Source organism: Pseudorasbora parva, chromosome 11 (genome assembly GCF_024679245.1).
Source record: "Pseudorasbora parva isolate DD20220531a chromosome 11, ASM2467924v1, whole genome shotgun sequence".
NCBI lineage: Eukaryota > Metazoa > Chordata > Actinopteri > Cypriniformes > Gobionidae > Pseudorasbora > Pseudorasbora parva.
The window spans coordinates 9326283-9342385 of NC_090182.1; the positions used below are offsets into that span (position 1 = coordinate 9326283).

At 36.0% G+C, this 16103-nt stretch overlaps 2 protein-coding genes across 3 annotated transcripts in view; both read left to right on the plus strand.

Annotated features, from left to right (window-relative positions):
- cd74a (CD74 molecule, major histocompatibility complex, class II invariant chain a) overlaps nucleotides 1–3210 on the plus strand; it is a 152907-nt gene extending 149697 nt beyond the window's left edge. For both annotated transcript variants that reach the window (XM_067456981.1, XM_067456980.1), the window contains 3 exons: nucleotides 796–891; nucleotides 1024–1224; nucleotides 2811–3210. In XM_067456981.1, coding sequence (XP_067313082.1) covers nucleotides 796–891; nucleotides 1024–1223 — 296 coding nt within the window. In that variant the 3' untranslated portion in view covers nucleotide 1224; nucleotides 2811–3210. The remainder of the gene's footprint in view (nucleotides 1–795; nucleotides 892–1023; nucleotides 1225–2810) is intronic.
- A 6330-nt stretch (nucleotides 3211–9540) lies between these two features.
- Nucleotides 9541–13668, plus strand: si:dkey-201i24.3 (UPF0430 protein CG31712). The gene is made up of 6 exons (XM_067456464.1): nucleotides 9541–9568; nucleotides 9692–9791; nucleotides 11536–11669; nucleotides 12295–12402; nucleotides 12479–12646; nucleotides 13214–13668. Exons 1-6 carry the CDS (start codon nucleotides 9557–9559, stop codon nucleotides 13382–13384), a joined length of 693 nt encoding a protein of 230 aa, XP_067312565.1. The 5' UTR covers nucleotides 9541–9556; the 3' UTR covers nucleotides 13385–13668.
- The last annotated feature ends 2435 nt before the right edge of the window (nucleotides 13669–16103 follow it).

Genomic DNA, 16103 nt, shown 5'->3' on the forward strand with positions numbered 1-16103 from the left:
GAGAGAGAGAGAGAGAGAGAGAGAAATAAATAATTAATATATAAGCAGAATTTATGGTTATTGAATAAAATCAAACTCTCTCTCTCTCTCTCTCTCTCTCTCTCTCTCTCTCTCTCTCTCTCTCTCTCTCTCTATATATATATATATAGTTTTATTTTATTCATGTACCAAAAATAGTATAGGTTTATGTTAAAGTATATATTACAAATAAAATTTAAAGCTAAATAAAAATATGAATATGTTAAAGATGTTTTAAAATTGAAAAGCGCATAACAAAATCAATAAAACAAAATAAAAATAAAATAAAATAAAAAAATAAAATAAAATCTTACATATATTTAAAAATGATGACCCTGCAATGTTTAAGTTGATGTAGTAAAATTACAAATAAAAATGTAATTGACTCAAAGCTAAATAGACATAATAAAATTAAATAGTAAAAGTATATTGTAATTATTTACATTAATATTAAAAACACATTTATACATTAAAAATATGAATAAAAATGCTATATATAAATTATGAGCATTTTCGGTAATTGATGTAAAGCTAGTATAAAAAAGCTAGTATAAAAAATTTAAATATTAGTTAAAAAAGCTACTATATTATAATAAAAGCTTTTTAGTTGATGTATTAAAATTACAAGTAGAATTGCAATTGTAGAACTATTATGATATTAAAGTATTTTTAAAAATGACAAAAGCACGTGACAACATTCTCCATATAGTGCATCATATAATCTCTTGTCCATTATGAATTGAATGAATGAATGAATTCTTCATGTTCTGTCACAAGGTGCTCGAATGATGCCGAAGACCATGAATCTGCCAATGAAGGGTCTGTCTCTGCTGGAGGAACCAGATATGGAGGTGAAGACCTCTCCTGAATCAGGTGAGACGCTCACACACACACACACACACACACACACACACACACACACACACACACACACACACACAGAGCTCAAGCTGATGGCAGTGAGCCGTACGGATCGCCGTTTAACACACCTGTGTGTCTGTGCAGCTGTTGAAGTGGAGAGCAAGTGTAAGCTGCAGTCCGAGCGGCTGGTGAGACCCGGAGTCTTCTTTCCTCGGTGTGACGAGCAGGGCAACTATCTGCCCCTGCAGTGCTGGCACAGCACCGGGTACTGCTGGTGTGTGGACAAAGACGGCAACGAGATCGCGGGCACACGCCAGCGCGGACAGCGGCCCAGTTGTGAATGAGGTGCGTTTGATGAAGGGGTCTGCACTAAAACTAAAAATGGTATCCTTTGAGAAACTAACACCTAGAAGTAAATCTGCGCTCACTCGAATTTCTTCTATGTTATGCTTTAATTTAAGAATTGTTAATACACTATTATGAACATTGTTAGTTAAAGTTTGTTATATAATTTCGTTATGTGCTTTTGTCATTTTTAATAGTGTCTATTTCACCTTTTTTATTGGTAATATGCATACCAATTAGGCAATTTTTTAAAACGTTTTCCAGCTATTTATATTTTAATTTATTTCAGATTTATTTTAAAAAAGAAAATATTTTTAACAATAACAAAAAAATTGTATTGTGTCATGAAATTTAAGAAATATTTGCATGTATATATATATATATATATATATATATATATATATATATATATATATATATATATATATATATATATATATATACATGCAAATATTTCTTAAATATATATACTGTACATAATAATTATATACAGTACACACACAAACACTGTAAAAAATTTGTGGTCGTTTTTGTTGGTTTAACTTAAAAAAGTAAGTAACCTGTTTGCCTTAAAATTTTGAGTTTATTGAAATTAAAAATTTGAGTTGATACAATGAAGGAAATTTGTTTAATAAATAGAAACTCAAAATATTTTTGTATCTGAACCACATTAAAAATGTGATAAATCATGAAAATAGCACAATTTGGCATGTTTCACTGCGTCATCAGAAATAAAACACAGAAATTATTACCCAATATGCTTACAAAATCTTTTAATAATCTTTCAAATAAAGGTTGTCGAATCTCAAAAAATGTTCATTGTATTAACTCAAAATTTTAATTTCAATGAACTCAAAATGAAGGCAACCAGGTAACTTTTTTTCTAAATATTTTTTTTACAGTTAAGATAAAAATTTAAAAAATCCAAAATAAACGTTTGTGTTTACATATTATAAATAATATGTAAACACAAACATTTATTTTGGATTTTTGACATTTTTATCTTTTATTTTCACATTTCATTTTAATTAATTTTGTAAAAAATATCCCTATTTAGCTTTAATTTATTTTATTTATTTTAATTGTATTCAATGTGCTTTATTTCAGGTACACTGTAAAAAAAAAATATGTTCAATAAGTTATGACAACATATGTTTTTACATTGTTTTAACTCATCAAAATAAGTTAAGAAATGTTAAACTTGTTTTTATTAGTTATACAAAATGTAGCTCATTTTTTAAAGTCAGTTTAACATAATTTAAGTTGAAATAACTTAAACATCCAAGTCGATTGTGCTGCAAAAGTTCAAAATGTGCCTTTTTTTACAGTGTAGTTTTAAGTTTAAGTTTATTTTATCTATGATTTGTATTTTATTTAATTTCAGCTTTTTTTCAATTACAGAGTACAACATTGTCTGCTAATATAATAAGTCATGAAAAAGTAGACACACATACAATTCACAGTCTGTACATACTGTGAACAACCAGTGAAACATAAATAATCTTATCAAAATGAATCAATTAGTTCATCACTTGTAAAGTAAAATCATTCCCAGCACTAATGTCTTTCATTCTCTCTTTCTCCAGAGTGAAGCTATCCGTCCACAACAGGACCATCTTCTCCGCCTGAAGAGAATAACAGTTTCCTGTTCAAATCCTAATAACTGTCACTAGTTGCAGCTTCTGAGGATCACTCATTCCTTGTGGATGAAATTCAATGGAACAAAATCAATAACCTTTCTACTTTAAGATCTCAGATCTGTGTTCAACATAGATAAACATAAGTATGATATTTCTAAGAGATGCTACTGCTAGCCTAACCTGTAGTCTATATAATAATAATAATATCTATAGTGAGTTTCCTGTGTAATGTCATTTCTTTGTTTTAATTTTTAACCCAAGGCATGTTGTTAAAGGTGGTGTGGATATGATTGTGATTGAAGGAGTGTAAATAAGAGGCCTGTAATAAACACATGCTGTTTCCCAATGTGAATGTGTCATCTGTGAAGTTTATTGTCATTGCTTTATTTAAAGACTATTTATACTATAAATTATATATTAGTTATTAAACAGGAATATTTTCAGTTCTGTCAATGATCTCTATGCATTAAAGTAGAAGATCATATGCACACAATGCATGAAACCACGCTGAAGGTTAAAATATACGGTGTAATATTACATATGCATATGTCTGAACAAACTGAATATATCACAAATGGCAATAACATAAGACAATAAATCATTGCATTACAATAAAATATTGTAACAAAAATACATAGTGTTTTTCAGATAAATATATGATTCAGAACATCAGATTCAGATAGAGACATCAAATGTTATTTTCTCAGCTTTTTTATAATTTTAATGAAACTTCAATTTCCACATTCAACAGTTAATAAAAAAGGATGCATGAAGCTAAAATAAAAATGTTTTTTTTATGGATAAGAGTTAAAATACAGTTAAAGGTAGGTTATATTTCAAGAAAAACTATACCTAAATAGGAACACAGTATACAAAATAGGCATTACAAGTATTTTAGTCTATAAAGTTTTAAATATGGATATTTTTCTAACATAAATGCACCACTTCACTTCAGAAGCAGAATTTACTTGCATGTGTGACTAAACTAAAGTTTAGAATTTGTGAGGACGATGAAATGAGCGCCATTTTATCATAGTATTCATGGTTAGGCCTACGGGACAATTTCAAGTTGGAACGCGACCTAAATAGCGTACATTATTTAGCCTACATAAGTTACACGTTTGACATGTTTCAGTAAATTTGCACGTATAAAAATCACGACAGCACCTTGGCCTATAACGTTAGCTAATGAGAGAAAGTTTGTCTGACACAAAAATTGCACACAACACGCTGAGATTAAATCTAAAATACATTATATAGTATTTTAGTTTTAAAGGGGGGGTGAAATGCTGTTTCATGCATACTGATCTTTTTACACTGTTAAAGACATGGAATCCCATACTAAACATGGACAAAGTTTCAAAAGTTAAGGTGGACGTTTGATGGGAGTATTTCTTTGTCAAAAATACTACTTCCGGTTAGTCATAAGTTTCGGCAAGTTTTTTGCGATCATGCGTCCCCATTGACGTTAGTGGGGGCGGAATTTCCTTGTATGGGCCTTACGGACAATTCTACCGGAAGCGCGTGAGAGAGAGCGAGGGAGAGAGCGAAAGCAACAGGCTATGCCCATCAAAGCGCTCGTAGGCTGCGCTGCACAGGTAATGTGCACAATTAACAATGACATCAAAAAGTGCGTTTTTGGTTGCCAGACCAAGACAGTCCTGCACAGATTCCCCCAAAACCCCGCGGTAAGGCAACAGTGGATGTAATTTGCTTTTCCGGATCAGCAACTGAGTTGCGCGAATGTTTATATCTGTTCGCTGCATTTCGGTGCCGACTGTTTCACAAGGCCCAGCTCGACACAGGATTTTCCAATAGCCTAATGCTGAAGGATGGAGCAGTCCCAACGTTAGAACCGCGGGCGGTGAGTTAGACTGCTTCAAATGTCTGTGTCTATGCTCATCAAGTAGCCCAAACATGATCACGTATAGTTACTATATATATTACTATATATAGAAATTGATCAATAGAGCATGCGATGTGTAGTGCGTGTACATTTGTTTAGCTGGCCACTATATGTGTAACTTTATGTTTGTGTATTGTAAAAGCACTCAACAATACACAAAGAGGGGGGAAATATGTTGAACTAAATAAGCACGCTTCTTCATTCAAATGCGCTACTATTCCGTGTCTTTCTATGTAAACACTAACTTAACCTGTCTACACAAACCACGCGTAAACACACAAACACACGTGCACAACTGCACTTCCCACATGTACACCTTCAAAGACAAAAATACGACGATATAATTCAAGTATAAATATGTAAATAACACAAGCCGCTAAGCATATTATATAGTTAGTGTATATCGTACCACATAGAGACGTCCTGCTCTAGTCGTTTTTGCTGCTGCTCCTGTTCAACTGCAGCCTCTGGGTCTGATTCCGGATCATAGATGTATGGCTGTATCTGATTAAAAGCCATATTTTTATTTTGGATAAAGTTTTTTCCCCGCTGTTAGGGATGACAGCTTTACGACGCACTCGACGCACTCAACACAATAGCAGCGCGCTGCTGCACACGTCATTATTTAGCTCCGCTCACACGACACGCCCCCACCCGCTCGGCTTTTTTCGGAAAGACTCGGAACAGCGCATCTTTCTTATATAATTATAAAAAAAATAAAGACTTTTCGGAGATATGCAGGATGCAATGCTACTCTATAGGTACTCAAGATTGACATGACACTGACTGAAACTGAGTGTTTCACCCCCCCTTTAAAAAAAATTATGTATTATTACTTAAACGGTTAAAGACCACATTAACGTAACGTAAATCATTTATTCGATGAGGAGTGAACTTCACGTAATGTTAGACATCAATTAGGCCTAAATAATCCCTATTTCCCTTGGATATATTTACTTCTAATTTATTTCTTACTTCACTTCTAACGTTAAATATCCACACAAGCCTAATATGTTCGACATATTTGTCTGCAGTTTAATCATTAACACTTACCTGACGCGTGAACTGCATCCTCAAAATTGCTGCTGCTGCCTCTCGGTGAACCTCGCGAAGTCCTTTGATCTGTATCCTTCCGCGGATCAAAGTACTCCAGAGATGCTTCCGCAAAATCAAACGAGCAATACAGATCCCTCCGCGTAGTCAAACAAGCTCTTGTACGTATTCATTAAAATTAGGCAGATTAAATGCCACAATTAACTACATATGTTCATGAATTATATATGTATATTAAATATGTAATATGTAAGTGTTGTAGGACCCATCTTCTCATTATAATGCAGATAGGGCCTACCATCATAAACAAAACATCGAAAATACATCTAATTTCACAAATATTTTTCTGATATAGGCTATTTTATCAAATGTTTCTAACAGCCCATTTCAACAGCACAAACAAAAATCTATTTACCATAGTAAAATATTGTGTTGGCCATATAGCCTAGGCCTACTTTTGTAAAATGTTGACTGGATTCGCGTTTTTTAGTCCAGTCAACATTTGCAATTCTAAATGTTAACTGGATTTGAATATATCAATTTATTTAATGTTTTTCAAATATATTTCTGCAGACTTAATATAATTAGTCTTCTTAACTAAGCACAAGTAAGAAAATTTGTTCAACATATATATTTTTTTGCTCTTTCAACATTTTATTAATTGGAGTTTTTAGAGTGAATTCATTGCCATTATAAAGCCAGGAAGAGCTAGGACATTTTTAATAAAGCCGATTTTATTCTTCTAAATGAGAAAGTCAAATAGGATACTTGAGGGTGAGTAATCATGGGCTAATTTTCATTTTTTGGTGAATTAACCCTAAAAAAAAGGTACAGTGCTGTCACTGGGGCGGTACCCTAAGGTACAAAAGTGAAAAGCTACATCTTTGTACCTTACCCACCTCTAAAAGGTACATATTAGTACCTTAAAAGGTACATATCAGTACTTTAAGAGTGCAAATGAGTACCTTAAAGGTACATATTAGAACCTTAAAGGTACATATTAGTACCTTTTCGGTTTTGTACCTTAGGGTACCGCCCCAGTGACAGAAATGTACCTTTTTTTCTGACAGTGTTTAACGCAGAGGTGGTTTGCAAAACACAAGCAGTGGAAGCAGGCAAGCAAGCCGAATGAACTTTTTTTAAGGCTATGTTTGAGAGTTGCCAGTTGATATGAGCGGGATCTGTAATTTTGCCAATCAGCTTGATTACGTGGCCTGCCTGAACTAATGCTGAATGCTTGATTTGTGATCTAGTTGTAAAGTTTACTACTGTTACACTTAGTATACTTAAATGCATACTTAATATACTAAAAAGTGGGCCAATTTAATCCCAAGCAGTACTGAAAAAGTTTACTACTATTACATTTATATATTATAAATACTGACTACATCAAGTATACTTAAAAATATACTTGAACATTTCTTAAGTATACTTCGTAAAGTGAACTTGAAATATAGCGTTATTTAAACTTCCCATCTGACTTGCATTTCCTCTTTCAGATTATTTTCACTGAATTAATAGTGCCAAGTTCCCCATAGAGGAGTTCAGAATATAAAAGGATGGATATTTTAATTAGGTAATACATAAACATGTTGCTTCAGTCATCTGCGCTTACCAATATTGACAGATATTAGCAGGACAAAAGAAGTATCATAAAAACATAAACATACATAAACATATATTAAAAATATAAATCACAGATAGAGACATACATGATATAGGCAGTGCCTGACATGAACAAATGTGGCTGTGAAAATAAATCTGCATTGTTGATCCTTTTAATAAACAATAGACACAACTGTTAACTGTTAGGGGTTAACACAACCTTACCTTTCATTGAAGTAAAACAATAGAAAGTAGGTCGGGGGAAAATCTCATTATGAAATAAATGTTTATTTATTTTTCTAGTTCACAGCCAAAATTAGTGGCACCCAATTATTGAAATGTCCTTATCCCAAGATAACAGCTTCTTCTGTAACGCCTGATGAGTTTGGAGATCAGAGACCATTCCTTCATACAGAATCTCTCCAGATCCTTCAGATTCACAGCTCCATGTTGGTGGTGCTTCTCTTCAGTTCACTCTTTTTCAGGTCTGGGACTGGGACGGCCATGGCAGAAGCTTCATTATGTGCTCAGTGACACATTTTTTTGTTGTTGATTTTGATGTTTGTTATGGATCATTGTCCTGATGGAGGATCCAACCACAGCACATTATAACATTGCTAGCAGGAACCGTCAAGGTTTAGATTTTTTATCTGTTGGTACTTGGAATCTAGAATCCACAATACCATGCATCTGAACAAGATGTCCAGTCCAGGACCTCCAGCAAAAAACAAACAAAAAAAAGACCTTTAGTTGATTACTTCTCAATTATTGCCCTGACGGTGGAAATGGGAATTTTCACAGCTTTCTTACAGCCACTTTCTGTTTTGTGAAGCTGTTTTTTGCGCACAAAAACTATTCTCGTGGCTTCATAAAATGATTGTAGAGCCACTGTAGTGAGATGGGCTTTGTAACGACGTCTTTAGTGCCTTTATGGGTCTTGAGAGAGGAAATGACATTGGTGTCAATATGAGCCATCGAACTTCAACAAAAATATCTTCATTTGTGTTCTGAAGATGAACAGAGGTTTGACGGGTGTCGAATGACATAAGGGTGAGGAATTAATGACAGTATTTTTATTTTTAGGTGAACTAACCCTTTAAACGAATACATTTGTTAAATGAGTTCAGCCGATGCCAAATCATCTTTCTTCTCTTCCTTCTCTTTCTCAAAACAGAACTGCTTACTTTCATTTCCCTATTTATTCCAAAAAACACTGTTACTTCTTAGAAATGATGTATTTGCAAATGAGATATAATCAAAATGGCATGAGGTCAAAGAGGAAACGAATCTCTCAGGAATTCAGAGTGAAGTGAGCGGATGATTATGAGTCAGACCGATAAATATAATGTTATTCTGCTCAGTGTGTTATTTTAGAATGTTTTTAATGTTCAATTGTTAAAGTTTTAATAATTGTGTTAGTTTAATTCGTTGTTTTATTTTTTATTTCACTTTTAGTATTAGTTCAGTCAGGACCACTTTGAGAATGAGATTTATTGACAATCTTTGGATTTGGCGAAAGGCTCAAAGATGCACGAGCTGCCAGCCTGAGACACATCCTTGAAACATATATCCCCAGCCTTCAAATAACCAAAATATATGCATATATTACAGAAGGAGATACAACGAGAACTTAGATTCACAGAATCAAATACTCAATCACGAGATGCTAGGAGGTGAAGGGCTGGAGGCGGTGTAAATGTCTGTGTGACAGACTGAGGAACATGTGCTTGAATGAGCTTTATAGTTGATTAGAGTAGGTGGAGAACCGTCAGCTGATATCGTTTAGCAATCAGTGGTCTGCCTGAACTACGCTTGAATTCCACTTGATCACTCAAGCTCTATATTTATTTTAGTACATCAAGTTAAACTAAACATGAGAAATGTTGTCTTGGCCGCTGCAGATGAAATAAAGTGTATGTTTTTGTGTTTATTTCAGTTCTTATTTTATTTCAAGTAACAAAAAGGTTTGTATGTTTTTCTTTATATTTTATTTAACCCTGGATGCAACATTTATACAGCCCCACACAGACAGTGAAAGTGAATACTGAGTAATGAATATTTCATATGAGAGAGAGAGAGAGAGAGAGAGAGAGAGCAGCTTCAGTTCAGAGCAGCTCAACACAAGAACATGGACACATCGGTGAGTAACAAAAGATTCCTAAGCTCAATCTACTGCATAACTGCTTGCGTTTTGTGTGAAATATGAGTTCAATGCTGGTGGATACAGTGTGTGTGTGTATGTGTGTGTGTGAGTGTGTTGTAGGTGGCTGATGGAGGCAGAGCTGAAGAGGTGTCTGAGACAGCAGACAGGAAGAAAGATCTGCAGGAACTCCTCAGACAGGAAATGGAGATGCATATTACTGGTATCAGTCAGTTAGATATGGACCATAACTATGATTCCACAATTCTTGTAGTTCAACATTCTAATGTAGTGTGTGTGTGTGTGTGTGTGTGTGTGTGTGTGTGTGTGTGTGTGTGTGTGTGTGTGTGTGTGTGTGTGTGTGTGTGAAAGAGCCTGTTTATGTGGTTTATGAGGACATTTCAAATGTCCTCATATTTCAAATTGCTTTAAAAACTAAATTAACTAAATCATAATACTAAATTATGTTTTTTTTTTTTGAGAAAGTAAAAATGCAGAATGTTTCCTGTGATGGGTAGGTTTAGGGGCAGGGACAGTGTAGGGGGATAGAAAATACGGTTTGTACAGTATAAAAACCATTACGCCTATATGGAGAGTCCCTGTAAACCACATAGACCAACGTGTGTGTGTGTGTGTGTGTGTGTGTGTGGTATGCCAAATATACAAATGACTGTTAAAGTCTCTTGTCTCTCATTCAAATACAAATTGCATTAAATCAATTATGTAAATGATTTAGGCTATTTTCAATTCGAAATATTTTGCATCACTAGATACCTTACATTCCTGTCATAACAGTTTTCAAATATTAAATGTTACCTACATCACATTCTTTCACATTAAAATAGAAGCAGAGTTATTGTTGTATTATTTATATAGCCTAGTATTATAGTTATGTAAATTATTAATTTGATTTTAATTACATTTTAGTACTAAACATTTCAGTTAGCTGACATTTTTTCACCAAATATTTATATAATTTGATCAAAATTGATTTCAATTAAAAAAAAATTTTTAATAGTTTTAGTTAAAGCTGCTGTCCGTGACTTTTTTTGTGTTCAAGATTTACAAAAAATATATAATGAGAATGTACAACATGAATCCATGAACCAAACTGTATTTTTGTCTTACCCTGAATCATCATATCATAAACAGAGAGAAGCTCAGACTGTAATGTTCTTCTGCAAGACGCAGTTCTGGTTATTAATCTAGACGCACCCTAGCGGCAGCAAATCTAATCTGCCGCGAGTGTCGTCTACAAACTCTCAATACCCTTCTGAGCTGTAAACGGCAAACTCTGGTCAGGCCAATCACATCGTGTATAGAGTCGGTGCGCGGGGCTTAACATAATGACGGCCGAGTTGCGTTTGCGTGCTTCGGTGGTCTTTCGAATCAGCTTTGACCGCGATTCTGGAAGACTTAGAGTTAAGCTTTTCTCTGAGAAAAGAACAAAGAACGGCACTGAAGTCATTCTTAAAAAGGGAAGATGTGTTCGGAGTTTAGCCGACCGGATACGGTGAATGTTTAATCTATCAACAAGCTCTGCTTCACCTTCGTTGCTCTGGTTGGTTGTAACTCTATCCTATCGTGTGCAGAGGGAGTTTGAAAGACAACCGTTTATCCCGCCCCTCGGATTGAGCTGTCTATGGTGAGTTTCCAGACCAAACATCTTGATGTGGGTCTGGCTTGTCAGGCTACTTAATGGACGCATTGCGCTGTAATTTACATCCGGCTTCTGTGAACCTTAAACCCCGCCTTCTTTTATTTGATTGGCCATCTCAAAAATTTAACATTGACAATGAGGCGGATCATCCTAATAAATTAACTTTGAAAACTGGACATCCTAACACAAAGAAAAATGCAGTGCATCAGAGCAGCATAAATAATATCAAATATTATGGGACAATTTGTCCATATCTGATCACTGAAGGTTAAATTACAGCCTTGCACTAACATGATGATGCTTTCAGAGGGCAGGACCAGCATTCAGAGGAATCAGGAGAGGATGAGCCGCATCAGACAGCTGAAAGAACAACTTCAGACAGAGGAGAACAGATTACAGGAGACGCGCAGAGAATCCGACCAATCACACGCCACTAGCATGGTGGGTGACCAATCAGGAGACACAGTCCAGCATTCAACCAGCATTGCCTTAAAGGGTTAGTTCACCCAAAAATGAAATTTGTCATTAATGACTCGCCCTAATGTCGTTCCACACCCGTAAGACCTCCGTTCATCTTCAGAATACAGCTTAAGATATTTTATATTTAGTCCTATCTAAGTGTATGCACACTATACTGTCCATGTCCAGAAAGGGAATAAAAACATCATCAAAGTAGTCCATATGTGACATCCGTTAGTTGCTTCTCTTCTCTTTGTTTTCGCTTCCTTGTTTGTTTTCAGTCCTCAAATAAAGATTCAAACGGTCATGAATCAGCGGATTGATTCATGATTCATGATAATCGCCAATGTCTCGTGATTTCTGCAGTTTGACACGCGAACCGAATCATGAATCAATATGCTGATTCATGACCATTCAAATCTTTATTTGAGGATTAAAAACATTAATGACATTAATGACATCAATTTCATTTTTGGGTGAACTAACCCTTTAACTAATGGGACCTTATTGAGTGTTACTGTACCACTAATAACATATTGCACAAAAACTTATAAGACTGATGTAAAGCAGCACACACACTGTGTGTGTGAATGTGTTTGTCTCTCAGGTGGTTCATGAGAAACTCCTGGAGCGCAGAATGAGACTGAGAGAGACTCACGAGAGACTGATCGAGGATGAACTGACGAAGATGGAGAGAGAACTACAAGAGGAGCAGGTGAGAGCGGCGACACGTAAGTAGTGGTAAGAATCATCTTTCTGATCATGTGACTGCATCTCTGTCCTGTCCGCAGGCGGGTGGTGTAGAGGGGGAGATGGCGTACCTGCGCAGAGAGAGGCACATCCTGGTTCTTCAGATCGAGGCGCTGCGCAGGGAGAACCAGCAAGCGTACACGGACCTGGAGGAGCAGAACCGACAACACCAACAGGAAGTGAATGAGCTCCGAGAGGAGAGTCTACAGGTGACAACACTGGGCGTTTAGAGCTTTTAAATGATTGGAAAACCAAATTAAGACATGAAGAAAAAAAATAATCCAACCTGTTACAAGATGTCTTCCTCCAGTTCTGAACAAGCTGACTGGGCATTACACAAGTGCTAAAGTTTAGTTCCAGTGCTCAAGTGATTCAGCTACATTTGCTGTTAAGGAGTCCTTGTATGCCCTTACGAAGTCTTGATTAAAGGGTTAATTCACCTAAAAATAAAAATTCGATCACCATTTCCTCACCCTCATGTGTGGTGCTCAATAGTGAGCCAGTGCTCTGACGTGAAGAGTTTGACATTAGGTTTGATAAAAATGTGTCATTGTGCTAATTGTAATTGTACCAAATCTTTGCACACGTGCCAAAACTAATGGCTTAAATTAATGTGAAATTCTAATCTAATGTGAACAAGAATCTAATTGTTCAGAGATCTGAACTTACTGCTTTGAGAGAAAAAAAAGTCTCACTGGAGAAGTGAGCCAAAGCAACTGTAATATATCTTAATGCTGTCATCTAGTGGCTGTTTTTTGTCCTCCATGCGTCCTCAGGTGTTCAGGGCGTTTCGTGAGGTTCTGGAGGAGCAGAGGAGGATGTCAGAGGGCAGGTACAGGGCTCTGCTCATAGATGCCATCCAGGACGCTGTTCATCTGTCCTCACAAAACCTGCAGCTCCAGGAGGAAATTCAGCAGCTCCGGAAAGCTCGCATTCCCACTCAATGACAGCTGACCCAACATGGTCACCCAATAAAGATTTTTTTAGTGATTAAAAATGTAAAATAAGAAATAATTGATGGGCTGTTATTAATCTGAACTTAATCAACACTGAACTGACTTGAGCTGAATAATAACACTATAATAACACAATAATACAGCAGAATTTGAATTGGGCTCATAATTTATGTAGTTTGCATCGTTGATTCTGTTATTTTCTTGTTTATTCCTGTGAAGCTGCTTTGAATCAATCTGAATTGTATAAAGCACTGCAGGAGGAATAAGGAACAGGAAATAAAGGAGGTATGACATGACATTTTCAACTTAATGTCCATGGAGGACTTTAGTGAGTAAAAAGCAAACAGGAATGCATTGCAGTTGTACAATTTAACTAACAGGAGTAACGTGGCAAACAGTTTATCTGTCCAAACTATAGTATAAGTTCAATTAACTAGATATAACTTGGTAGTAAAATGAGTTGCATATTTGGTGCAGACTATACACTCCTTAAAAAGCCATTGCTGTCTCAGAAAAACATCAAAGACAGAATGAAGGTTTTGGCAGACTATGGGAACTTTTATTCAAAATGGTTCAGCGCAGTTATGTGGAGTGATATTATCTCAATGAAACACAAGTTGCATGGTGAAGCTCTAGAGCGGCGTCTTAGAAAATGTGCTGAAAAAAATATAATAATAAATGCCTCTTTACCACAGTAAAGCATGGGGGAAGAGGCATCATTGTTAGCTGATAGTATTGGTGAGCGAAAAGTCATTTAATGCTTTGGTTTGGAGTACAGAATGGGCTTGCTTCCCTCATTTGAAAAGTCATCTAAAGAGGAATGATTTTAACAAGGCAATGCTTAAGAACAAGTCAGGCTCATGTTTTGGTGTACTAAATTTAATAATAATAATAATTAAAAAAGAAAATAAATATATAAATATTTCAAGAAAATATGAAAAATTTGTATAAAAGAAAATTAGTATTAGTATCATCCTGTTCAAAAGTTTTTTGCAGTGCGCCTTCACTTTCTCATCTTTCCTCTGTTGTGTTATCCTCTCATCTTTTCTCGGATGTGAATACCACAACAGATACTTTGTGTTCCACTTCTTGGAACTTATTCCCTAGACAATATCTGTCCTCTCTCCTCCAGGCCGGCATTTGCTACTCCATCGAACCCCTGGTTATCTGATGATGTTCTTTGTGAACACTGGACCAAAATCAGGGCAGCAAAGAGAAAATGGCAAATCCTAAAGATCCATCTGAGTATAAGGACCAATCTTTGCTTTAATCCTTTTCTGTTGAAATGCTGCTAAATCTTCATATTCCCAACAAGATCAACAGCACTTCAAACACATGCAAACTTTTCAAAACATTCAACTCTCCCCTCTACCTCTTTAACTGCGGATCATTTTGCTCATTTCTTCAACTAACAACTATCAGCAGTCAGTTCTCAGCACCACACACACAGGATCTAGACCAACCACATCTAAAGGCAGAAATCTTCTCTCCCCTCAGTGAGGGAGAAGTATCTAAACTTATCCTCTCCAGTCATCCTCCCACCTGCCCTCTAGATCCCATCCCCTCACACCTTCTACAAGTCAGCTCCCCTTCACTTTTACTAGCATTGACTCTGTAAAAAGTCCAAAACTGTAAGTATATACACCTATCAGGCATAACATTGTCCTATTGTGTTGGTCCCCCTTTTGCTGCCAAAACAGCCCTGACCCATCGAGGCATGGACTCCACTAGACCCCTGAAGGTGTGCTGTGGTATCTGGCACCGATTGGATTGAGATCTTGGGAATCCAGCATGGGCATCCTGACTGGTCTACACCCCCACACACAACAAACGGCGATGCATTGTGTATACTGACACCTTTCTATCAGAAACCAGCATTAACTCCTTGAGCAATTTGAGCAACAGTAGCTCATCTGTTTGAACCCACATGCATCAATGAGCCTTGGCCGCCCATGACCCTGTCACCGGTTCTCCACTGTTCCTTCCCTGGAGCACTTTTAATAGAGACTGATCACCGCAGACCGGGAACAGCCCACAAGAGCTGCAGTTTTGGAGATGCTCTGACCCAGTCGTATAGCCATCACAATTTGGCCCTTGTCAAAATTGCTTAAATCCTTACGCTTGCCAATTTTTCCTGCTTCTAACGCATCAACTTTGAGTACAAAATGTTCACTTGCTGCCTAAAATATCCCACCCACTAAGTACTGTGATGAAGAGATCAGTGTTTACTTCACATAAACGCCATAATGTTATGCATGATCAGTGTAAGTAAAACCATTAGACATGTGAATCACTTAACAGGACCAAGTATATTTATTTGCATATATGTGTGCTGTACAATTCATATTAATTTCAACGCATTTATTTAGGCAAAAACATATACTGACAGATGGATATGAATAAAAACAACAACGAATCAGTAAACATTCAGTCTTAATGAAATGATGTCCATTCACAGTAAGATGCACTTCCAGAACGAAAACAAAGGCATAATTCAGAAAATAAAAAACAGAAGAGGGAAATTAAATAATGGGAGAGAGGCTGTGGTTCAGGTTCACTATACATAAAGAGTGATAGTCTTTCGGGGTCGTCCTCAGCGGCGTACGCTCTATAATTTTTTTTAAACTAAATGTAACATTTTACAAAATGCACTTAAGATATTAATGAAGCACATTTAACTTTTTCCTCTCGCTTTCTTTTTTACATTCAC

What these genes read in the sequence shown, in the direction of transcription:
- si:dkey-201i24.3 (XM_067456464.1), top strand. An exon ending in AATGGAGATGCATATTACTG is followed by an intron (nt 9,792 to 11,535) that starts GTATCAGTCAGT and finishes TGATGCTTTCAG; the next exon opens with AGGGCAGGACCAGCATTCAG. An exon ending in GAGAACTACAAGAGGAGCAG is followed by an intron (nt 12,403 to 12,478) that starts GTGAGAGCGGCG and finishes TCCTGTCCGCAG; the next exon opens with GCGGGTGGTGTAGAGGGGGA.